Consider the following 27,440-nt stretch of genomic DNA (forward strand, 5'->3'; position numbering starts at 1 on the left):
ACTCTACAACTGGTTCAATCCTCTATTATATATAATCTTTATGTAAGCCTAAGTCAGATATATGGAATAGTTTCCCTTCTTTCATTGATTGATAGAATTTGATTTGCAGTTTTTACGGACTTACCCTATTTTAATTTACCATTGAGTTCGGTAATTTTGTATAACGACATTTGCTTTCGTCGTACTTTTTTGTTACTTGACGTCTGACACATACAGAATCTGGTAAATTAAATGATTACCGCGTAAACCTTTCGTATAAAAGTGACAGACGATACATTTGTACCAGGAGACGAATACAAAATCAATAATCGATGACCAACAGACAAGACCGTAGCAAACAACAACGAAAAGAAAAATAAGTCGACACCTCACAAAAAATGAAAAACAAGAACCATATAAAAATTGCAAGAGAAACTGCTATGGCTTTTTGAAACCATTGAGATTTGCCGTTTTCCAAACATAGCGTATGATAAATATGCCGGTTAGTTGTGGATAGACACATCTGTAGATAATTATCAATTGTTGGAGACCATATGTTGATCTCTGAATATCATGTTTTGTGTAATGGTATTGCACTGTCATTTACAAATACCTAATATCGATGTTATTACTAAATTTTTCTGATGACTCAAACAATGATATTCGTGTTTACATTTTTTAAGCAAAAGGAGAAACATATGAAATTATTTAAATCTTGATCTTTAATTGTAACAAAAGAGTACATATAATATTGCACCCATTAACTATATATTGTTTGTGTTATACATTCTTGTTCTTTGTAACCAGATCTTCAATACAGTCTTGAAAGTCATCGTAATTTATAAACATAAAATACTTGATACAAATTAACAAATAAATAAAATAACTTGTATAGTGCGTTTGTAATAAGAATTGACTACTAATATTTTCTTAAATATTGCAAGTTAGTGTTTAGAATATCTGTACAATATTCTCGTATCATCAAACACTGCACATTTTCCTTAATCAAATCTGTAGTAAAGTAAATATTCACTCAAAAGACAATATTTTTGTGTAATAATATTCTGAAATATAGATTTTAATATTGTAGTCATTGGCTTGGCCCATGTTATTGGACTTGAAAGTGCTCAGTTCAACTTAGAACACTGTACAATTTACATCTGAAGAACAGTGTATTGTACATGAAACATTTGGAAAACAAAGGGGGATGAAACGTTTTCGGAATGTGGAATATAGTTGGTGGAAATGTTGGGGTTTGTGATATAGGGGTAAACAAAGAGGGATCTTGGGGAAAAGTAAGGAAAACATTTGAGAAATGGGGAAAATAAAAACAAACAGGATTTGGGAAATGAACACCCTGGTAGCACCCCTCTTCAAAGGGTTATCTTTAACCGTTAATCTGAAGGGGACGCCGCAAAAGACAAAAACATCATGAAATAATGATTTATTGTAATACTAGGAATAAGAACACATATTTAAAAAGACTGAGCAACCCTATAGAAAAATACAGACAAAAGTTGAAGACACATCATGATTAAATTATTGTACCCGTGCTCTGTCATGGTTAGAACCCTAAAGGGACCAAGATCAAACAAAACGTCCTGACGTCTTGCATTGATTACACCTATCGTTCCATCTTGCAATTTGTAGTCTGTTTTCAAGAGTAGTTTTGAACGTTTTAAGAACCTAAAATAGATTCTCAATTACAATTATGACTTTTACAGAAACATTAATGGTGTATCTTGTTTTGTTCGCTAAACATTGATTTATCATGAAATCTTATATCAGTTGAAATGTATGCTTTAGGTTAAAATATCGTCTTTACATTTAAACACAATCACAATTTATCATCTTCAGATTGCACGGTGTGTCCATTTTGTTCGGCCACTGGTTTTTCATCCATTTCGTATCCTTTATTATATTGAGCGCTTTCTCGTCTTTTCTTCATTTGTTCTACAATATTTGGTTCATTTTTGTCCATTTCAATGACTCCGTTTTTCTGTATATCTTCTTTTTTCGATTCATAAACAACTTCCAAGTAATCTGCATATCGACCTGTTCTGTTTTCTGGTAGAGCAGGGCCCCAGTCTTTCTGTGGTCTGGAGGCATTTCTAAAACCCTAAAATGAGTGAAGAAACAATGCTTATTTAAAATATTTTTTCATTTATGTTGCATGTTCTAAATATGTGTTAATAACATATTGCACTACTGCTGTCAACCATTATCTTAACTGGTGCCCTGCTTGTTTATATAAGAGGCCGAGGGCTGTGTTCCAGATTTAAAAATACTTTTTATAGAAGTCTATTACAATGATTGCAGATCTAGTAAATTAAACATCATCCCAAACGGCATCTTTTACGATATCTACCTATTTTCTTTTTATTGTTAATTTGTTCTCGCCCTAAACAAGTGTGATATTATTCAACTAAACGTTGAGCAACCAACAATCAATCATATATCATATATCGACAATTGTTGAAGCTAAAACTCATGCTATTTACTGATTCAATTTGTTCTCTAGTATTTATTTGTTGATATTGACACGTGAAAACTTTTCTATTTTTTTCTCTTTTTTGTCAGTCATTATATGTCATGTTTGGCACAACTTTTTGGAATTTTGGATCCTCAATGCTCTTCAACTTCGTACTTGTTTGGATTTATAAATATTTTGATATGAGCGTCACTGATGAGTCTTATGTAGACGAAACGCGCGTCTGGTGTACTAAATTATTATCCTGGTACTTTTGATAACTATTTACACCACTGGGTCGATGCAACTGCTGGTGGATGTTTCATCCCCGAGGGTATCATCAGCCCAGTAGTCAACATTTCGGTGCTGACACGAATATCAATAATGTGGTCATTTTTATAAATTTCCTGTTTACAAAACTTTGAATTTTTCGAAAAATTAAGGATTTTCTTATCCCAGGCATAGATTACCTTAGCCGTATTTGGCACAACTTTTTGGAATTTCGGATCCTCAATGCTCTTCAGCTTTGTACTTGTTTGGCTTTATAAATATTTTGATATTAGCGTCACTGATGAGTCTTATGTAGACGAAACGCGCGTCTGGCGTACTAAATTATAATCCTGGTACCTTTGATAACTATTCATGTTTTCATTTTCAGTCATATTGCAGTAATTTCACATATGTCTACAACGTTTTATCTCTCTTTATTAAGAACATAAGCTGAATAATAATGAACTGCCTGGAAAGTTGAAATTTTATTGTTTTCCAATCAGCAGCTTGTTAAATCAAAAGTATTCAACAGTTTGGTAAGTCATTCACAATAAAGAGAAAAGATAATTTTCCAACGTGCGGATGAGTAAAAAAAAAGTTAAATCCCTGCCCATGCTGTGCTGGCTACTAAAACATTGGATTATCTCTTTATTTGTAAGCTCATTTTTTTTAAAGAGAAGATGATTGAACACCGTAATATCCTCTCGCTTTGGCAGCTTATGTATATAAATTATATGTTCAAAGTGTAAAAATGGTGGCAAAATAAGGAGTTTATTACATATGTTACAAACAAAATGCATAATGTATAGACTTACACCATATCTAATTAGCTGAATAAGCATGGTTCCAAGTAGCAAGACAATTGGTATTGACACAAGTCCCCATCCAACACCTTGAACCCAGGTTGGAAATACAAAGTCTCCATATCCTGATGGTGAAAACTGTATACCAGATGCAATCAATATTAGCTGAAATAAAAACGAAGGATATGATAACATTTGGAGAAATAAAATATTTTGACAATGATAAATGAAAAAACAGGAACTGGTTAAAAATTATAACTGGCTACATTTGGCTTTACTATATTCGGTCTCAGTCCTTCCCATCTAGAAATGGAATTCATGGGAAAAACATGTTTTTTGTATATATCAAATTAAAATAACGCTGTATAAGCTGTATGTGTTTTATGTTTTTTTTTTTATTTACCTCCATTTGGAGGGCTGAAATCTAATTAATCGAAAGCCATAAATGTATAAATTCTTCAATGTATGATGAGCTGGAAGACCAAAAAGAGGAATTGTAGAATATATCTGAGGTCAATTTTGCATAAGGGAGATGGCAACTTATTATTTCTAATTTACAAACAAAAAAAAAACTACAAAAAAGGTATATTTTCCCAACTATAACAGACATAAAAATGAAAATAGGACATAGAAAGCCCTGTTAAAACATTGAACTAATCAAAAAGGGTAAGCAGTTTTTTACTCCATTTGAAAAACCCGCCATTTTGATTATTATTACATTACATTTAAGTGACTGTTACATCGCATTACTGTCCTAAACGTCGTAAAAAAATGATTTATGTTTTAACACACATATAGACACGAAAAAAATACATAACAAAAACACCAACTTACCACAATTATAACAGGAGCAACAAACTTCCACATTGCAACCCAGTAATAGTTCACCTTAAAGCCAAGCATCATGTAAAGATCTTCTAAGAATCTAGTATGACCTGAAAGTAAGAAAGTTCAGACCATGTGCATTTAATTCAAACGATTGAGTAAATTTGACTTTGCAAGACAATTTGCAGTTTGTATTACATATTTAAAACTATAAATAAATTCCTAAGACTTGAGAATAAGAAATGAAATTCCTCTTTCAATTTAAAAAAAGACATGTTTCTTTTAATCTCTTTAAAACTGTTTCATAATATGTGTCATGTTTAAAACAATGGTGTTAAAAATTAATTTTAGAGAGGTGCATGTATATGTTGCTAAATCTGTAGTTTTTTTAAGTATAACAGGCGCATAGGGAAATGCGCCCTCTATCCTTTTCCTTCTTTTTGTTGTTTTGGTAAACATTCTGTAAATATTTCAACATTTATTTAATTTGTTCTTAGCAGTACGATATTACAATAACAATATCTTATGTACAGGTAGGTTGCTCCTCTGTACCCTTCAAACCAGACAAAATAGAAAAAGGATCATTCCCCATGCACCTGTGTAAAGTATTGAGGCTTCCGCAGGGTCAAAAGCGACCTGCGACCTCTGGACTTTTTAGAGGCGACTTCCGACCTGAGGGCCTTCTGAAAACGACCTGCGACCTGTAAAGTTTGGAAAAAAACGACCTCCGACTGACTTCCGTTTTCTGTGTTGGGAAAAACGACCTGCGACCTGTACAGTTCCCTAAAAAACGACCTCTCGACGAATTTAAAAACGACCTTGCGACCTGAGGGGGGTACCCTGTGGGAGCCTCAGTATTGGTGACTTTTAATTGCCGTTTCTGTATTTTTTATAAATATTGTTGTCTAATTGTTTTTTTGGCGTTATGGGTATTTATAAAACCATGTCTCGCGGTATCCATTCATATTTTGTCCGATTCTCAAATGCTTAACTGTAAAACAGACTATAAGAACTTACCGTATACCCACGCGATAGCAATTAATTCAATCATACACACAACAGACTATAAGAACTTACCGTATACCCACGCGATAGCAATTAATTCAATCATACACACAACAGACTATAAGAACTTACCGTATACCCACGCGATAGCAATTAATTCAATCATACACACAACAGACTATAAGAACTTACCGTATACCCACGCGATAGCAATTAATTCAATCATACACACAACAGACTATAAGAACTTACCGTATACCCACGCGATAGCAATTAATTCAATCATACACACAACAGACTATAAGAACTTACCGTATACCCACGCGATAGCAATTAATTCAATCATACACACAACAGACTATAAGAACTTACCGTATACCCACGCGATAGCAATTAATTCAATCATACACACAAACAACAACGAGTAACTGCCGGAGTAGTCGTCCATTAAAGTAAGAACCCAAATACCACCCTGTAAAGAATGTAATCGATTTGTAAAAATACACAATATTATAGACGAAGAAATAGAAATAATTATCTTGGCCACAGATTATTTGGAAATATGGGAAAGTGTTGAACTGCGTGTTAATCAAATGTTATACAAAGGCCTTCAAATATACCTGTAACTGATATACATGTTGATAGATTACAACAGATCGTGGTTTGATGTTTAATGTCTTCGATAATTGTTATGTGGCTTGAACATATGTCAAATGATTCAGACAACTAGGGAATGTTTTTTTCCATTACTTGTCAGAAAAAACCTTAACATATCTAATATTGAGGTATTTGAAACAAAGATTCCTGTTACAGACTAGAAAACAATACATTTGCTACATGTATACTGATTAGAATGAAATTCATAACAGTGTGGCTGTGGCCATTGATTGACACATTAAATTCATCCATTGACTGGGACAATTTAGGTGAACGTTTGTATGTAACGACCATTGCTCACTGTGTACTTTTTAAAGACACTTAAACTATGGGGTCACCAAAGGTTCTCAACACCTTAATAAAGTAATTCGAAAAAATTAATCAGAAATAACACGATGTTTTGATTTATATCAATTATATAAATCAAAACATAAAGGTTATTCCTGATTAATTTTTCGAATTTTTTTATAATTAAAGGCGTTAAGAAACCTTGGTGACCCCACAGTTTAAATGTCTATCGTGAACAGTGGTCGTTACAGACGTTCACGTAAATTGTCCAAGTCAATGGATGAATTTAATGTGTCAATCAATGGCCACAGCTACACTGTTTTGAATTTCATTCTAATGTTATTAAGAGATGCAGCGTTTATTTGTATAAATCAAAACTAATTGAGAAGAATCTGGGAATATATATACATTTCGCAACAACTTCGTAACAACCAAGTGAGAGAATAAAATGATGCCATGATAAAGATATTTATTTAAATGAATTTAAGAACAAAATTTAAATACATGTGTACTTACAATATACACATATCTCGAAATACATATCCACACTATATACAATTACGAACGAAAAGTTTATGAATGTGAAACGATACATATGCTTACATTTGTCACTAAAGGCAGGCCACACAAGAACAGTACAAGGCAAACTGCAGCACAAAGTTTTGCTTTATTTCTTCTGAGTGTACTGGGGAATTCATCAGCTAAAGCGCTTATGATGGCTTCCACCATTGCAAACTGGAAATGAATATTTACACCATTTATATAATACCAATGACTTTTCGGTCTGACTTCTTTACCAAGTACATCTTTTTGGGAACACGAAAAATATTTTTGAAAAGACCAATTTTTACTTTTTTCAACTTGGCATTTTTCTCCATCTATGTTTTTAATTCCTGGTTTCACAGGAATTTATCTCAACCTCAACTTTCCTGTGTTCCAAGGAAACAAAATCTCCAACTCATTTGTTTACTGTATTCCACATGTGTATATCTCAAACTAAGTTTTCCTCTATTCAACCGAAATGACTCATTTTTTTCTGAATTCAATGGGAGGTTTCTATAAGCTAGTTTTCTAAATTTAATAAATGGGAACGGATATTCAAACATCTTTACATTTGCAATTATATTTGAATGCCAATGAGACGAATATCAGTCCAAAGACGCGGATTCGTAGGAACTATAGTTCATTATCCTTATTACCAAAACTGCATGCTACATTTTAAAGTGTTCTTTTTCCATTTTACATGCACCCACTTTGTTTATGTATAATTGTACACTTGTTACATCTTTGTATATTATTATCAAAAATTAAATTATGAATATCTATTATAATTGTGCTTACCTGACTCGACATTCCTAGTGAAAGCAACATAAAAAAGAACAAAAATGCCCAGATTGGTGGATAAGGCATTCTGGCAATACCCTCTGGATAGGCGATAAATACAAGCCCAGGACCTGTGAATATTAAACGGAAGTAGAAGTACGTCATCGAGACACTTGAAACCCATATTTATTGTCTTTTTTGTACGTATAAATGTATGTGTTTTGTGGGGGTTTTTTTGGTGGTTTTTTTTTTTTTTTTTTTTTTTGGTGGAAAAGGGGAGGGGGGGGGGGTGTCGCATTGAAGAATACTCAATTAAATTCTTTTCGTTTATTTGATCGTGTTTTTCGGAATCATATGACTAGTAACAGAATTCACGATTTTAGTACAGTACTTCGGGACAATAAATTAAAAAAACTAACATTTGATGTATAGTTTTTCCGTTTTCATTTTCATAGATACAAATCCTTTAGAACCATATGTATTGGATGCTTCTTCAATCAAAATGGAAAAAATAAATACAAACATAAAACAGGCTAGATATAGGAAGATGTGGTGTGAGTGCCAATGAGACAACTCTCCATCCAAAATTACAATTTAAAAAAAAGTAAACCATTATAGGTTAATGTACAGCCTTCACCACGGAGCCTTGGCTCACACCGAACAACAAGCTATAAAGGGCCCCTCGCAGAAGGCAAAATTCTGTACAACGTGATCATCGTAGCGCAAACCTTTTCATGCAAGGCGTTGAAACTCACACTATGTTCCTCGTCTTTGTTATGCATTACATGTAACGACAAAAGCTTTGTAATGAGAACAAAATTGGATTCACGTGCCATTTCATGTTTATATCTTATTTTCAATCTTCTATTCTTTACAATGTATACACCTCGCCAAAAGTTAAGCAACACCTGATAATTTTCCAGAATCGTTTTTTACTGAATTCATAATTAATCGAAATATCGATACAATGTACTGAATTTGTGTTTTTGTTAGATAACATAGAATATTAATTGAAAAGTGAAAGTTTGGACTGTTTTTACGATTGATTTTTTTGCTACATGTATTTCATTTTGGGCAAATAGTTGTAAAATGGCAGCATAAAATACAGGATAAAATTTCGATTTATCCTGAAGTTTTTGAAAAATTTGCTTTGCACTATACACAAAATTCTTTTCAAAACTCGAGAGTGACAATTTGTGTTAGTAGCGATCAGTAGCGAATGTATCCTCAACGCTTCCGGAAAAGTTCATCCACACGTCGTCTAATGCTTTGAACTAAGATTCGTAACAGGATTTATTTGCCATTCTTCAATCAATGGTGCTCGTAATTCCGGTTAATTATTACTATAGCTGGAACCCTGTTGCTGATTTTTTGTCCAATATCATCCCAGACATGCTCAATGGGATTCATATCCGGTGATAAGGGTGTCCAAGGAATAGAGTCAGTTACCTCCTAACGTAAATAAGCTGAAACAATGCGTGCTCTGAGTGGTCTAACATAATCATCAATGAATACTGGTCTAGTTACAAGGTTGTGATAGTCAAAACGTGGCACAACGATATCCCGGATGATGTTATCGCAATATTGTGACCCGTCATGTCCTATCCAGAACATAAAGGTCAATTTTGCAGTCGAATAAAAAGCATGCATGAACAAATTGTCAAACACATACCACCAAACGCTGTGGTTCCAAGAATGTTCCGTTTCCTGTATGCTGTATTCTGAGGACGCCATACGCGCATGCACTCATCAATATGATGTTGGAGGAATATTCCCTCGTCAGACCAAAGGACTTGACGCTACTGTCTCAAAGTCTTATGCGGTGACCAAGTGACCACTTATGTCGGGCTTGAGGATGCTTACGAGTCAGCAGTGATCTTTTGACTGGTCTACGGGCACATAAATTGGCACAATGTAGTCTGCGGTTAACAGTTACATTTCATGGCATGAAACTTGTAAGGAAAATACTTGTGTGTAGCTTTATAAAACCTGTTTTAAGGTACCTAGGAAAATCATTATTCCTGAATTCTTACCTGTCGATTAAAAATAAGTGTACGACTTACTTGGAAACAAAAATTATAAGATAAAATATTTAGGTGTTGCTTAACTTTTGGCGAGGTGTATAGATTTTAAAAAACGTAAAGAAATGATACTGGTATAATATGCAATAGTAGAGTATATGCCATTATACATTTTTGAAGTAGAATAAAACAAATCAGCTCATTTTACCTATTATATAATAAGACCACAATAATTAATTACAATCTAGACATTTTTTTTACCTCCAGTTGCCACATCGCCAACTTCTTGGTTAGTCACGTGAGCCATGAATCCAAGCACAGCAAAAATCACAAAACCAGCAAATACACTGGTCGCACAATTGATGATGGCAACCAATATAGCGTCTCTAAAATAAATTCAGAGACGTAGTAAGTGTCCTTTAAATCAAGACATGAGGAGTATGTCTAGGTAAAAAGGCAAAACAAATTGGTTTTCATAATCGACTGAAAATACATATTTGTAATACGGTGAATGATCGCTAAATAGCAGGGGGAAAGGGTAAAAATGACGTTTCTGTTCGTAATCTAGTGAACAAAAAGGTTTATTAAACTTAGTAGAAAGTTGTTGTATTGCTCTTATCCTTAATAGCAATAGTCCGTTGGCATTATGTTGTTTAAGCGTATTTTACATGCTCTATAAATTCACAAATATATGAGGTAATAAACAGTGCCTCCTTTAAAAAAAATAACTTATCAAAGGTACCAGGATTATAATTTAATACGTCAGACGCGCGTTTCGTCTCCATAAAACTCATCAGTGACGCTCAGATCAGAATAGTTATAAAGCCAAACAAGTACAAAGTTGAAGAGCATTGTGGACCCAAAATTCCAAAAAGTTGTGCCAAATACGGCTAAGGTAATAATTTATAACATTTACCTGTAACAGTTGTTCTTAAATTGGTTATAACTTGCCATGGTAAGTAAACTTCCAAATGCTGGTCCAAGCGAATAAAAGATCTGTGATGCCGCATCTACCCATACCTGTTTGAATATGATTAGCATTTAGAAGGGAAACGGTAGACATGTCAATGAGACAACAAACCAAACAAATCAATTGGTCGTAAGTGTAGTGAGAAATGCGAAAATATCCCTCAACTGCAGGCGAGCTCCAACTGGCTCATAATCAATTATCTAATCTTGTTCAGTGAAATGTATTTACTGATCAACCAAGCCTCCATTCAAAGTCAGATAATAACATAATATTTAATTTATATATAGAAAACAGAATATACTAGCAGATGCACATACATATTGCGTGCCCTTGCTTTGTTAAAAATGTTTATTGAAAAATATTTCAACACAGGCTAAATAAACTCATCATAGATACAATGTACCAGGGTTGAAAGTAAATATTTACGCCAGAAGGACGTTTTGTCTACAAAAGACTGACCAGTGACCTTCGAATAACAAAATGTAAAAAAGGCCAAAAATGTACGAAGTTGAAAAGCATTCTGGACCAAACATTCCTAAACATTTTTTCAAATACAGCTAAAACAGCATTATTTCTGCTGATACCTACATTTATATGTGTACGTTAACCAAATGTAAGAAGACCCCTTTCTGGTACATTTTCTCTTGTGTCATTACAGTGTTTGTCTTCCAACAAACGCGATACAGAAATACAAGATTATGTTTTTCCGAAGTATTTCTCATATTGTTTATACGTTGTAAGTTTTGAACTTTAATAATTATGAGATTTGGACGGTTAAACTGCATGTATAAAAATAATACCTGAGGTGTTGCCAGTTTCTCCCATTTTGGTATGACGTAGAATTTTATCCCTTCCATGTATCCCTCCAATGTAAGTCCTCTTATTAGCAAAATTACCAACACAACGTAAGGGAAAAGAGCCGTAAAATAGATGATCTAAAATAAGTAAATAGTAAAAGATAAAGCATAGCATAAACAATAACTTTATAGAGAATATAGAGAATTATTTTAAGAATTGTTGTTGCATCATTTGCTCCTAGTTTATTCTAACTCATTTTTGGTCAAGTGATTTTAACGGTATATATCGGCGTTCGTCTGCCAATTTTATCATGTCACTGGGAATGACGTAGCAACAATTATCAAAATAATTCTAATTTTTCTATTAATGATGATTAAAATAGTGTTCACCCGTCACCGTTTAGGGGAGGTTGATATATGGTCATACGTTACCTTTCCGGACGATTTCACTCCATTCTTTAAAGCAAAGAAGACAAAAATCCATGCTAGAAGCAAGGTCAATGCCAACTTCAGACTGATGCCCCCTACGTCACCAAAATCCGTAGCTTCATGTAGTCTCAAAACATACCGACTGAAAGACAAATATTAAATTAGACTGGAAGATCCAATCGCCATTGCTGTCCTGACAACGTCAAGTATAAAACGTTCTGCAAGAAATGCTGAAATAAAAGCGTCATTTAAAAAAAACACTTACAACAAAGCGAAGAAAAAGAGTATTGCACGGTCGAGAAATACAGAGATTACATGCTCCGTTTTCGTACATTTATGATCAATATTTAGCAAAATGTGCTTGAACACGAAATTATTACCATAAAACTAACGATTCGATACACAAATGTTTGCTTGGTCATTTAAATAAAACGTGTATAACGAGGTGAAGTCACACTTTGTTTTTATGATCTTCGGACTGCTGTGTTACGATTTATGGACATCTATTTGTCTGTTATCGGCACCAAAGTGATGTTGGTCCTTCTTGGACTTTGATTTACGCTTTCATGTTTTATCTTAGACCATCTTCATGTTTTTCTAAATATATTGATTGATATAATAGGAAACGTGAAACGTTTCCCAAATCAAATCGGTACAAGTGCAGCAGAGTCTCTGTCTGGCTCGGTACTCGAAATATCCGTTGTTTGGGAGTTTGTAAAGTTCTCTGTCGTCGAATATTCATTTGATTGATTTTATTCTTACTGATTTAAACATCCATGTATATAGTCTATTAGAAATAAATAAAATTCACTTAAGAATAATAGGCCTCTGTTGTTGGCATTTACCTGAAATACTCGTCACTAGGAAGTTTGTATCGTCCGACATAGCTACATGTGGATAGATTTGTCTGTGTAAAGTTGTAGGACAGGTCAGTGAAATTCATTCCACCCATGTTTAAAATGTTATCCACACATGTGGTATTCATACGACCTACAAAAATATAAAAAGCGTTCTTTGAAGGTCGATGAGATATGTATATACGATTTGTAAGTGTAATTTCGACTGTCGTCATCCTGATGCGAATTTAAGTACCGCTGACTAACCAAGTGTTGGAAACCATGTCCGGAATCGCTGATGATATTTGCATTCCTATTGAAGAGAGTTAGAACTACTTTTCTTTGTACTTTTTATTCACAGAATCAAAATCTATAAGATTGTATACCACTAGCCTGTTATTAACATTGAGGTTGTGAGATCGAATCCCGCACTTTGCAGGTGCATGCAACTCCAACCTTTGTTGACTTGGAATGTCAATTTAATTACCGAAGCCTGAAATTGCGCTCCGACTACCGCAATTTATAAAAGCTGATCGCCAATAAATAGTAGAGTAGTGTTGACAACCAGTCAAACAATAATCTTTAAAAACACTATGGAATTATATCAAATGTATACATATTATGTAGCATATACCTAAGAATTTGCATTGAAGGACGTCTACAACCAAGGTTAGTGTATCTGTATACGAAAAGCACTACTTTTATTTTTACAAACATTGACAGTAATCTATATTGTTGAATAATTGCTTTCTATCAAAGGAGTAGGTCCGGTAAGGGCCGATTCTGGCCTCAAATTTCAGGTTCATCTGGCGAATTATTTTGGACACTTTTTAAACACTTAAGTGTCTATTTCAGTTGATTCGATTAGTTTATGTTAAATATTGTAATGAATTTACTCATTAAAAACGCTCCGATTCAAGCTGAATTATGAAAAATTTATCAAATATGCCAAAAAATGTCACTTTCCAGATGTTGTTTTGTCAAATATGAAAGTGGCAGCATCCGTGTTCATCCTCAAAATTTATATATGTCATGTATTATCATCAAATACAACTTACGTGTCAATATTATGAATGAACACAAATGCGGCCACTTTCTTTTAAAACGGAAACCGTCTAAAATTTAATTAAAATGCTAAAATGGTGACGATTTCAGTAATTTAGCATAACTTAATGATGCTAGACTAAGTACCCGATATGTGTGCATTATATTGACAAAACATCACACATGTATGTAGCAGAAGCATTCGTCTTTCCATTAAATAACTAAAAGTTAACATTTTAACAACTTTGTAAATTTTGCAACAAGGTGTCTTACTGGACCTACTCCTTTGTTGGTAGATGAATGAATACTAAACAATTTGGAAAATCCGTAAAAATTAAGGTTATATAAATGAGCGTTTTTAAATTTAAATATGATTATCTGGGTTAACTAAACTTACTTCAGCCCAAAAAATATTGTAAAAACCCTAAAGTACACAGTCACAGGGTTAAGTTGTGTTGTAGGGTAAATCATCGGTATATGTTTCCCCGAGATAATATTTTCTAATACTTTGCCAAAAGGAAGATTTCACTATGCTCTTTTCAAAAATATAATAAAAAGGATGGGTCATCGTGCTATTTTTTAAGCTAGGAGTAGTTGGAAATTGCCTAAATTTGCTTAGAATGATAATGAAAAAACACATTTTTGTGCATAATAAGAAATCTATGAGATAGAATTTTGACATAAATTGTGAGCAGGTTTTATAATATTTTTTACGAAAATAAAAATTAAAAATGGCGTCACCGAACTTGTTTTCTTGCTACAAAGAAAATTTTTAAAAAATCCTTATCAGTCGAATATATTTATTTTACTTAAAGAGTTATCTCCCCTTAAATGGCTTAATTGGGGAAAATTGATTCTAAGACATAAATATTTAGTATTTATTTAAATATTTTTGAATAATGCAATAAATCAGCAAGTTTTCTTTATATATATTAACAGTCAAACCAATAAAATTGCAAATCAGTGTACACATTTGCAGATTTGGGCAAAAAACTAGACTGAGTGTGTACTCCGATAGTGCAATCCAAGATGGCGGTATACCAAGAACCTACCTTAAAACAAAATGAAGATAACCTGTGATGTATGTCCAGCTGATTAAACCTTACGTGTTTTGAGCGATCAGAAGCACACTCACTACAAAATTTATGTATTTATTTTAACACAAACACAATTATTCTTGAAAATTTTATATTTATGATCGGTCGACTCTAGAGTAAAAAGTACAATTAAAAGAAAACGTGTTCGTAGATACAATTTTCATCAATAACACAATAACTTTACCTAAGGTTATGTTAAGTTTCTGTGTTTCATTCATATCTTCTGTTATTCTGATCGATTCTGTGATGCAGAATTGCGTGTTCCATGGATTATTGCAAGTAGCCCAAGGAACATCGCCATCAAAACTGACAAACGTCACAAGCATGTAGAATAAGGAGTAGGCTATTATCACATTGTAATAGATGCTCACAAGTACAGATAACGCAATTGAGGCAAAACCAACTCCTATAAAATATAAAAAAATAATATGGAAACATGTATGTATCTTAAAAATAATTGACAGAGACACCTTCGTGTGTCACAACAATAATATGGAAACCTGTAAGTATCATAAAAATTATTGAGACACTTTTGTGTGTCACAACAATAATACGGAAACCTGTGTGTATCATAATAATAATTGGGACACCTTTGTGTGTCACAACAATAATATGGAAACTTGTATGTATCATAAAAATAATTGTGACACCTTTGTGTGTCACAACAATAATATGGAAACCTGTATGTATCTTTAAAATATATGAGAAACCTTTATGTGTACATGTCATACAGTTTGTACATGTCATACAGTTACCAATAATATGGTATCATTTACGTTTTGACAAAATGATGTGGAAATCTTACAGTATCATGATTTTAAAGATGAAACCTTTATGTATCATAGAATTAATGTGAAATCCATTATGCATAATTTGAAGTTTTGTGAATATAGACGAATTTCTGTTTGTGATTTTCCCTATCGTATTGTGCGCACATAAACCTGGTTTAATCATATAGAGTAAAGCGCACATACACGTAAAACTGGTCTTATTGCGTGCTCATGCAACTAGTTTTATCCAATCGCATGTTCGGCTTGTGCCGAGTCAAGCTACGTGGACCATGTGGTATAACGTTGTTTAGTTTTGCGTCTTTTTTGTTGGTTTTTGTTTTAATACGAGTGTACTGTCCATTATTTTTGGCAATTCTTGTTAACCGCTTATGTATGATAAGGTAATTTCTGTTAACTGTTTATGTACATTTTGGTAATTCCTGTTAACGATTATGTATAATATTTTGGTAACTATAATTCTTAACTTTTTATGTATATATTGGTTATTTCTGTTAACCGTTTATGTATATTTTGGTAATTGTTGTTAACATTTTTTGTATATTTTAGTTATTCCTGTTAACCGTATATGTATATTTTGGTAATTATTGTTAACATTTTTTGTATATTTTAGTTATTCTTGCTAACCGTGTATGTACATTTGTGTAATTCTTGTTGGTATATCCTGTTTATCGTTTATGTTTAATTTAATCATTTCTGTTAACTGTTTATATAAAAATGAAGATGTGGTATGATTGCCAATGAGACAACTGTCCACAAGAGACCAAAATGACACAGACATTATCAACTATAGGTCACCGTACGGCCTTCAACAATGAGCAAAGCTCATACCGCATAGTCAGCTATAAAAGGCCCCGATATGACAATGTAAAACAATTCAAACCGAGAAAACTAACGACCTTATTTGTATAAAAAAAAATAACGAAAAACAAATATGTAATATTATGTATTATGTATATTTTGGTATTACTGTTAACCGTTAATGTATTTTATGGTAATTTCTGTTAACCCTTTATGTATATTTTGGTATTTCCTGTTAACCATTCACATGTATATTTTAATAATTCTTGTTGACCGTGTATGCATATTTGTGTAGTTCTTGTCATTAATTCGTTATTTGTGTAATTCATATTTTCTGTTTATGTATATATTTGTGTAATTCCTTTTTACCGTTTATGTCTATTTTGTTAATTCCCGTTAACCGTTTATCTATATTTTATGAATTCCTGTTAACTGTTTATACATGTATACAATGTTGTGTACCTTTGAATAGGGGGCTAGCTCTCCATATCGTAAATGGTCCTAATGATGCAAACTGTCCAAACGCAAGTTCGAGGAAGAAGCATGGTAAACCAACTAATACCAACATAAGAATATATGGAATCAGAAATGCACCTAAAAGAAGCAAAAGAAAAAAAAACATCAATATGCATGGAAATGACATTAGTTCATTTTGTGATAAACACCTGTTAAGTCGAACACCGTTTATCGAAACTCAGATAAATCGGGAAAAAAATGGAAATTGGAAAACGTTTAGTATGATGTTTCTCGTACTCTCAGATGAGTCGAATGGTTATACATGTATGTTGCAGTCATTCGACTATGATTAATCGCGAGGTCTGACAGATTTAAAACTTACAAAAAATATTGTAAAAATTGCAATTAATTACAATGTACTAAATTAAAAAAAAAATTAATGTCAAAAACCAAAATTTGCAACTTGAAATAGATTATTAATTGTTATTTTAAGCCCATTGATACTCACTGATACTTGAAAAATATCAGATTTTCTAAATCATGTGCACTAGAATTGCATTAAAAATGTTTGTATTAAGTTTAACAGGTTTTTTTTTTCTATTTCAATATCATGATATTTTACGATAAAATTCGAGTTATAACTCGAAAATCTATCGTTGTATAAAAATTATGTAGTATATACATGTATAATACATAATCATAAGTACTTGTTTGTACTTGAAAAACGTAAAACTTACCTCCTCCATTCCTGTAACATTTATAAGGAAATCTCCACACATTTCCCAAGCCCACAGCATATCCCACACAGGACAGAAAGAACTCTACCTTGTTACTCCATGCCTGTCTTTCTACTTCCTAAAAAAAAACAAAAGACGTTATAATGAAACCTCCACACATTTCCCAAACCCACAGCATGACAGGAAGAACTCGACCTTGTTACTCCATGCCTGTGTTTTTACTTTCTGAAATATACATGGAACATTCTTCCTAAAAGTAGACTTAAAACCTTATATGGAAACCTCAATACATTTGCAAAACCCACAACATTTCCTACACAAGACCGGATTAATTATATATTTCTACTCCATGCCTGTCTACTTCCTTAAAACAGACTTATTAAGACTTTCGTCCTAAAAATAGACTAAAACGTTATACGGAAACCTCCACACATTTCCCAAACCCACAGCATATCCAACACAGGACAGGAAGAACTAGTTTAAACATTTATTCATAGTGGATTGGTAAACAAGTTTTGCAACTTATATTAATTCCTTTCCACTTTGTGGGTGCGATTGCTGCCTTGTAGCGGCATTAGCCTACTCTTTTTCGTGTCTTTAACGTGCATGAGATATGGCTCTCTCTCTCTTAACACGGGAAGACTCTACCTTGTTACTCCATGCTTGTCTTTCTACTTCCTAAATTATAAATAAATAGATACCAGGCATAACATTGTAAACGAAAGACGCGCGATTTGTCTACTTATGACTCACCAGTGACGCTCGAATCAAAAGTGAACAAGGCCAAATATAGCACGAATTATATATTAAGTTAAGATCATTGCAAGACAGTTATTTTTTTAATCAAGACCTTTCAAACAACAGAATAATTCGTTTTTCAATATGTTAAGATTTTCTGAACTGTCAATAAACTTTACTTGTTATCAAGTTATGATTGCTTTGTATAAAAGTAACACCTAACATCCACGTGTTCCAACATCAATCCGAATTCCGAGAGCAAACAATCTTATTCGGAAGACTCCGTATACATACTATAAGTATTTTATTGTAATTATATAACAAAATATTGATATCATGATGCTAGTGTTTCTAGACTTTCAATTGCTTTACATCAATCTGTCATTAATTTAATGTTTCGGCGGTTTTTGTATTATATGCTAATGATAAATGTATAACATTTATGAAAGGGTTTAAGCATTGTAGGCCCGCCATCATCAGGGATTTACCCATATCAATTTATTTTAATTTTGTCGCTGTCAATAGATCTGTAATATTTTTATGCTTTTTATAAGCTGTTATTTTTTTCACATCCAAAATATTTTCATTAGAAAATTTAGATCCTTTGAAAATATTAACATCAAGAAATATTATTTCTTTAGATGAGAATTCTAACTGTGAATTTCAGGAACGGATGATGATTATTTGCAAAATCTAGCAAATTCTTTTTTTTTTTTTCATTCGAATCGCCTTGATATATTAATATAATATCATCACGATACCTTCCATAGAAAAATATATTTTTTCTATGTTCAAACTTAGATATAAAAACCGCCGAAACATTAAATTAATGTCGGATTGATGTAAAGCAATTGAAAGTCTAGTAATACTAGCATCATGTGATCAATATTTTGTTATATAATTACAATAAAGTACTTATAGCATGTATACGGAGTTTTCCGAATAAGATTGTTTGCTATCGGAATTCGGATTGATGTTGGAATACGTGGATGTTAGGTGTCATTTTTTTTTAATTTAAAATGATATGTAGGGTTTTTAGTACGTGTAGTTTAAGCTTGTATGTGCTGAAAATATCGATTGTTTGTCATATTATCATTCTCTTTTTTTTTTACTTAATATTTTGTCCTTTTTTCTCTTTTCTTTATGATTGAACATTGTATTGCGCATTGTTTAACAAATTGTCCAATTTCTTTACTTTTATCGTATTTCATCCATTTTTGTTCACTTATAGCTCAATTCTTTATATATATATATATATATATATATATATATATACAACTCGTCTAAACATCAACCCAACAATGTTAGATCTGCAAATTTGCTTTCGCAAATTTTTGGTTCTTCCCTCGCCGGGATTCGAACCCACGCTACTGTGATATCGTGACACCAAATCGCCTGCACTGCAGCCGTCCCGCTAGACCACACGACCACCTGGGCTCTCATTAAAAGAGCTTTCGCTGGCCGTGTGTTACCTTTCCTCGTCAGTTTTAATCTAGCGGCGTACTACAGTACATGATATAAAAGGCATGAAGATGTTATTGTTACAGATCAGCTAAATTATCTATAGTAAAGGATCCTACAAATTAATGTAATATACAGTCACAGAAAATAATTATATTTATAAGTACGTCTGAGTCAGTGACAACTCTACAACAGATGTATCCATCGGATCGCCATCAATGATGGTGATACATGGCTGTGTACATAATGTATATACAACTCGTCTAAACATCAACCCAACAATGTTAGATCTGTAAATTTGCTTTCGCAAATTTTTGGTTCTTCCCTCGCCGGGATTCGAACCCATGCTACTGTGATATCGTGACACCAAATCGCCTGCACTGCAGTCACAGAAAATATGTTGTAGAGTTGTCACTGACTCAGACGTACTTATAAATATAATTATTTCTGTGACTGTATATTACATTAATTTGTAGGATCCTTCACTATAGATAATTTAGCTGATCTGTAACAATAACATCTTCACGCCTTATATATCATGTACTGTAGTACGCCGCTAGATTAAAACTGACGAGGAAAGGTAACACACGGCCAGCGAAAGCTCTTTTTTTGAGAGCCCAGGTGGTCGTGTGGTCTAGCGGGACGGCTGCAGTGCAGGCGATTTGGTGTCACGATATCACAGTAGCATGGGTTCGAATCCCGGCGAGGGAAGAACCAAAAATTTGCGAAAGCAAATTTACAGATCTAACATTGTTGGGTTGATGTTTAGACGAGTTGTATATACATTATGTACACAGCCATGTATCACCATCATTGATGGCGATCCGATGGATACATCTGTTGTAGAGTTGTCACTGACTCAGACGTACTTATAAATATAATTATTTTCTGTGACTGTATATTACATTAATTTGTAGGATCCTTTACTATAGATAATTTAGCTGATCTGTAACAATAACATCTTCACGCCTTATATATCATGTACTGTAGTACGCCGCTAGATTAAAACTGACGAGGAAAGGTAACACACGGCCAGCGAAAGCTCTTTTTTTGAGAGCCCAGGTGGTCGTGTGGTCTAGCGGGACGGCTGCAGTGCAGGCGATTTGGTGTCACGATATCACAGTAGCATGGGTTCGAATCCCGGCGAGGAAAGAACCAAAAATTTGCGAAAGCAAATTTGCAGATCTAACATTGTTGGGTTGATGTTTAGACGAGTTGTATATATATATATATATATATATATATATATATGTCCATTTTTCTCTTTGCTCTATATTTCAGCGCCCCATTTTCATGTATCATGTATTCTTTATATTTTTTGCCAATTTTGTGCTATTCTTTATTATTTTCCATTTAGATTTTTTTCTTTATTTTGAGTTCATTATTATCTGTTGTTTATATCCCATACTTGTACATTGTCTCAGGTATTTCGTGAAATTAAGTTCGATATGAGATATCTCAATAGAAACAAATAAACTGTTTAAACCTTTGAAAGGAACGAATGCCAAAATGTACAATCATCGATTTCTTATTTTTTATGATGAACTTTCAATGCAGTTTTTATATGCAGTGTAATGTGACTTTTGAACAGTTAAACATTGTTACATGTACATGTCGTGACATAATCATTTCTTCTAGTACGTTTTTATTTTTTTAAATCAATTTTGCAAAGTAGGTGAAAGTAAATAGAGAGTTCGTGTGAACCTATAAAGATAGATAAGTACACTTTTCATACACTGAATTACGTAATACGAACTTCTCATTTTTGCTTTACTAGAACAATGTTTTGTATTAAATTTAAGCTAATAAATCATGACAGTTGAATGGGTGATACTTTTAAAAGTTTTACTACGGATTCGATGTTATCGAATTGGTATCAGTAGAAAGGTTATCATGGCTTGATAAAAAAAATCCTAACGGGGATTTAAAATCTTAAAAGAGGTCATAGCTGCAGTCAAGACATGTCATTATTAGTTAATAAATCATACCCCCAAAACATGTCGGACAGGGGCAAATAAAATCGATAAATGTGTGCTTATTTAACCTGATTTAAACTTTTAGGTATATAGGTTGACTTCAAAATTTTCCAAATAAAGTCTGCATATAAACTATCTCTACGAGCAAGTCATAGTCAAGACATAACATTATTAGTTACTAAATTAGACCCAAAACATGTCGGACAGGGGCACAATAAGATCGAAAAAATGTGTGCTAATTTAACCTCATTTAAACTTTCAGGTACATCCAGATAAAGTCTTCATATGAACTATCTCTGAGAGCCACTCATGACCACGACCGAAAAATCTGTTAAAATTAAACTGTATTTCCAAATAAATGACCTATTGACATAAGATAGTGTGTTTGTCAAAACATTTACGATAAGTTCGCATCGACAGGATTGTTGACAACACAAGTCTTTTGAAGTATAATAAGTGATTGATTAAATGCGACTTAATTTTATTTCAACATTTATGTTTTCGGTTTTAGCTGCTACTTAATAAAAATATGTAGCTTTATCTTTTTGATTAATTGTGCTGTTTTTAGAGTGTTGTGGTACCCATTTTTCTTTTTGGGTTTGAATTTATTCATTTAAATACTTCGGTACTTTTTGAAACTCTTCTTACTTTCCTTAATGGTTAATTAGTCTGCCTGATATTTTTACTTAAATTTAGAAATTGACAAGGAGGATCTGTTGAATACAAAACTTTACGACAAAAGAGATGAGTTCAGCTTCCAAATTATGAACTTTCCAATTCTATGTAGCAAAAGTCAAGCATTCAATTTGTCTGTATACGGAGTACATGTATGTACAATGTATCTCCCAATTGATACGATATTCCTGGGCTTGTATTTCCTATCACGATTTTCTTGATAGAGGGTTGCTGCTCACAAGGAAGCTATCAATTTGCATACAAATGGTCTATTCAAAAATGTAATAAAAAAATATACCTTCATGTGCTAAATTTAGAAATATACGGGGTCGAAGTTATAGACATTTATCTACAATCTCGGTTTCTAGGACATTTCTATCTATAGTAAATAGAAAAATTAAACTCTTTTGTTTCAAAAGATAAATATATGTATTTTTTTTTTTGTAATACGATTTGGAATATCTTCTTTTAATTACAAAAATATTTTCTTAATTTGTGTAAAATTCTTTGGAATAATTAATTTTTATTATATTTTTTTAAGATTTAAGAACGTGAAAGGCATTTTTTGCTGTTTATTCATCCAATTTGAATCAAAATAGTCGGTGATGTCTTCATAAAAATTAGATTTAATATCTTCATACAGTACCAAGTCAAATGTCATTTTGAAAAAGAGGGGTCCTTGTACAATGTACATTTGTACTTGATTTTAATCTAATGATGAACATCATTCAAAAATCATTCACCGACAATGCCATCCCAGATAGCAATACTTTGTTGGGCCAACATTGGTGATTGGTTGGCACAGTTGGTAAATAGTTGGCGTTGGCAGCACAACAAGAAACCGACGTTGGCCCAACAAAACTCAACCAACAGTTATTTTGACACTATTGTCCCCTTGTTGGCCCAACAAAACTCAGCCAACAGTTATTTTGACACTATTGGCCCCTTGTTGGCCCAACGACTTTCCACCAACTGTCATTTTGGTGTTATTGGCCCAATGTTGGCCCAACATTTTCTTACCAACTGTTATTTTTAAAGTAGCTTGCCCAACGATATTTGACTTACGTTATCCATTGGTTCAGTGTAAGATCTTCTGACTGAAACTATTGAACCAATTTTATTTGAATGATTCTATGTTATTGTAGAGAATATAGATTGTGTTTGAAGGGCATTGAGGACTTAGTAAAAAATCAAATAATAAAGTCTTTCCAAATAGGACTATTTTAAACCGTCTGTGCCAAGAGCTAAAAAAATCTTAGTATTTTGAATAATTCAAAAGTTTTTAAAACAGTATATTTATATAAAAAAAAAACAACATAAAATTATCATTGATATTTCATGACAATATTGAAATATGAGCCAACATTGTGCCAACGTATTAAGTTCTTATCTCCCCGTATTATACCACAGATTTTTTTGATTTTTTTTTAGATATTATTTCCAAGTGCGAACCAAAAAATGTGCTCTTCATTCTCTTTATCTAATATTTTCAAATCTGTGTAGACATTTAAATGTATTTATCTTAATGATTGAATAATTTTATGCACAAACAAAAAATACTTAAAACCAGCCCAAAAAAAACAAATAAAATTTGAATATAATTTCTGCAAGTTGTTAAACTAATCAACTGAATTCAGCTGCTCATTTGACACTAGTGTAATATCATACTGTCCACATGACAGCCGAAATTGACCTGCCAATTTAATATACATTATATATTAGAGATAAATATTTCTTAATACGTAACATGAAATGCATGATAGACATGTTTGACAGGCTGAAGCCATCGTTGGCATACTGCTGTTCGACCAACATTGGTCCAACATAATTTTAAAACTAGACGACGTTGGTAGACTGTTGGCAAATAGTTGACATTGTTGGCAGATTGTTGGCAAATAGTTAACCTTGTTGGCATACTGATGTTGGGCCAACTGAGGGCCGATGAGCAAAATGACGTTGACCCAGTTTTCCAACATTGGCCCAACAATGTTGCCAACAGAATGCCAATATTGGCCCAACACATGTTTGCTATCTGGGATGGTCACAACGAAAAACGACAAAAGAAACGATGATAGTCCGTCACAAGGGGACGATAAATGACTGACCGTGTTAAGAGATTCATATCTCCTGCACGTAAAAGACACCCTTGTACATTGTAGATTTCGAAAAAAAAGTAGGCTAATGCCGCTACAAGACAGCTCTCGCATCCGCAAAGTGGAAAGGGATTAATATAAGTTGCAAAAACTTGTTTCCCAATTCACTATAAATAAATAAGTTTGAACTAAAGGATGAACAACAGTGACTGTCAACATAACAAAATACCGGAAACTCAAGTAGCATGTTTATCTATTGTCATGCATATTTATATAAAAAAAAAAAACTAATTAAGTCTCAAGAAAGAGCAACACAAACCCCACCTAAATCGAGGGTGCTGCTCCATATTTATACTTGCCTCAGCAACTCGAACGATGCCACCGTATCTGCTGTTTCGCTGAGAACCTGTGATAACCTAATATTTCGGTGGGGTATGTGTGTCCCTGTTTTTAGTTTCCTCTCCACAAATTAAAAAGAACTTTTATAGATTTAAATAAAGCTTCAAATGCATTTGACAAAATTATCGTAAAAAAATACTTTACTCGTTTAAAAAGAAAAAAAAATAAGAAAAAAGGGGATGGATCTGATACAGTAATCGAATCAGTGTGAACATTAAAGTTAATAATGAATTTTTATACCTAATAATCAAAGTAAACGGCAAACAACCCAAACAAATATTTAACAAATAAATATAGATAAATAAACAAACAAAATATGAGATAAATTTGATATTCTGAAAATCAAAATATTTCGGTTGCTACAAAATGGTATCCAGTACTAGCTGGCATAGAATTTCCATTTTATTCTAATGTATGTTTGGAAATCTTCGAAAAATTTTGTAAAGAAAATAAGAACTACATTGTGTAGCTTTATATTTGTTTCATCAACATTAAAAGACAATTGTAAAATTATCATTATCATATATGTGTTATCAGTGATTTTAACGCTTAGAATAGTCGTCTTATCGATTCCTTTTACAAGTCCTGTGTAAAGTTAACAAATCATCGGTTGGATTCATGAATGGCAATAATACTATCGTATAATTTCTTTTCATTCATTCGATACAAATGTAACAAAACATAGAATATAAGTTTCTCTCGTTATCTAATACTATTGAAAATCAATTGAATTAAATTAAAATTTATAAAAAAATTTTTTTATACATATTGGTACTGTCTTATAGTAAAAAAGGAAAATACCAAATCGTTTATAAAATCTATTATATTTTCTTTACTTATTATCAACGACGATAATATTTGAAAATTATTATTTAGAGGTTAGGAAAAACAAGAAATTCCCGGATGTCTTACCTTTCCCATGGTTCCAGAGTGAAAAGAAAAGATTCCGAACTTTATCTTTCGGGACACATAGATTTTTGTTTAATGATAAGTTGCCCCCAATAACACAGCGTCATGGAAAAGTTTTATCTATCCTACGTCCTTGGCTTTTCTTATACACGAATTATTAATCTTAAATCTTGAGGATCCGGGTGGCAAATATACTTTGGAGTGATTGAAATATGTCTCATCAGTTAAAGAGTTCTTAAATACCTGAAACCTGGAAATGAGTTTCAATTTGTTTGTTGATGCTAGATAGGTCTTCGTTGTTTATTTGACTTATATATACCTTCAAAGGTTGGATCCGTAAATATGCTGAACTTAAGGTAAAATTGTGGCGAGGTTAAAAAATGAACACAGAAATATAAATCAATTTAAGGAATGGGGAATGCCTTGTATACGCATGTTGCATGTATCAGGGACTTTCTATACTAAAGAAAGTGAAAGTCCCTGCATGTGTTAACTCTAAAAGTGGTTTTTGAATTGAATTTCCTTAATCTCTGACCGAAATTTATAAACAGGTCGATTATTTGTTCTCGTACAAGTACATGTATTGCAGAAACATGTTTTTCGTCTATCTTACATGATATCACTAATGTTTAGGTCGGTGAGATTATTACACAATATGTAACTTTATATAAAAACGCACGCACTTACTTAAGCAAGATAATTGTTCGTGTGAACAAATTAAAAGATTATACTTTACATCGTTATCAGATTAATATCTATTGTGTAACATTAAGACACCACTTTAAAATGAAAATAGACACGAAAATGTGTCAATAGGACACTATGTCCCGCTTGCACTATATTTCCATGTTCACTGGTCCGTGAAATCAAGGTCAAATTATAAAGCTATATTTCCCAAAAAAGTTCAAATCATAATGAACAAGTGTACCTAGTTTCAAATTAAATACTACCATAACCTAATGGTAAATCTTAACAAAACTTTAATATGATGTGGAACGGACGGGCGGACAGACAGGAAAACATAATGCCCACAACCTTCTATCGTAGGCAGGACATGCAAATGAAAAATCATGCAGAAAGCCAGTTACTGTATAACAATATCTCATTTGCATGTGATTAAGAAAATGATATTATGATTATACACCAAATATAATGACTATTTATCCTTTATATTCACTAAATCGTGGAATTTAGGTCAAGGTTAAGAAGCCAGAGACTTATTTCAAATGGTTACATAAAAATATGTTTTGTATTAGACGCAACGTCAGATATTGCTACCATTTAGTGTAACAGAAAAATGACGTTAAATTGGAAACGCGCTTTACCTAATTCTTCCTGCTTTCCTTTTTGGGTAAATGCAAAGTATAACATACAAGTATAAATGCCGTGAGAATCCAATCAAATATGATTTTATAATTAACATGGGACATTCAATTTTACTGCTAGTAATTATGTGTTTTTGGAGGAATATTGCTGCATTATATATTCAACCCGAGTATGATTTTATTAAAGCAGTGACATACAATAGATTATACTTATGATACTGAAGTTTTCTTACTTTTTGATCGTCTTTTAGATGTGTATTTTTGTAAT

The 27,440-nt window shown here is 32.7% G+C and overlaps 1 protein-coding gene across 1 annotated transcript; it reads right to left on the minus strand.

Moving 5' to 3' along the window:
* Positions 1 to 1,408: 1,408 nt before the first annotated feature.
* Positions 1,409 to 25,983, minus strand: LOC143042298 (sodium-dependent proline transporter-like). The gene is made up of 15 exons (XM_076214566.1): positions 25,851 to 25,983; positions 17,597 to 17,714; positions 16,866 to 16,997; positions 14,999 to 15,220; positions 12,683 to 12,827; positions 11,841 to 11,979; positions 11,412 to 11,546; positions 10,558 to 10,661; positions 9,903 to 10,027; positions 7,639 to 7,751; positions 6,901 to 7,032; positions 5,725 to 5,824; positions 4,357 to 4,457; positions 3,535 to 3,687; positions 1,409 to 2,098 (listed from the first exon to the last, which is right to left on the minus strand). Exons 1-15 carry the CDS (start codon positions 25,857 to 25,859, stop codon positions 1,817 to 1,819), a joined length of 2,010 nt encoding a protein of 669 aa, XP_076070681.1. The 5' UTR covers positions 25,860 to 25,983; the 3' UTR covers positions 1,409 to 1,816.
* Positions 25,984 to 27,440: the final 1,457 nt, after the last annotated feature.

The sequence above is a fragment of the Mytilus galloprovincialis genome, chromosome 8, assembly GCF_965363235.1.
Source record: "Mytilus galloprovincialis chromosome 8, xbMytGall1.hap1.1, whole genome shotgun sequence".
Lineage (NCBI taxonomy): Eukaryota > Metazoa > Mollusca > Bivalvia > Mytilida > Mytilidae > Mytilus > Mytilus galloprovincialis.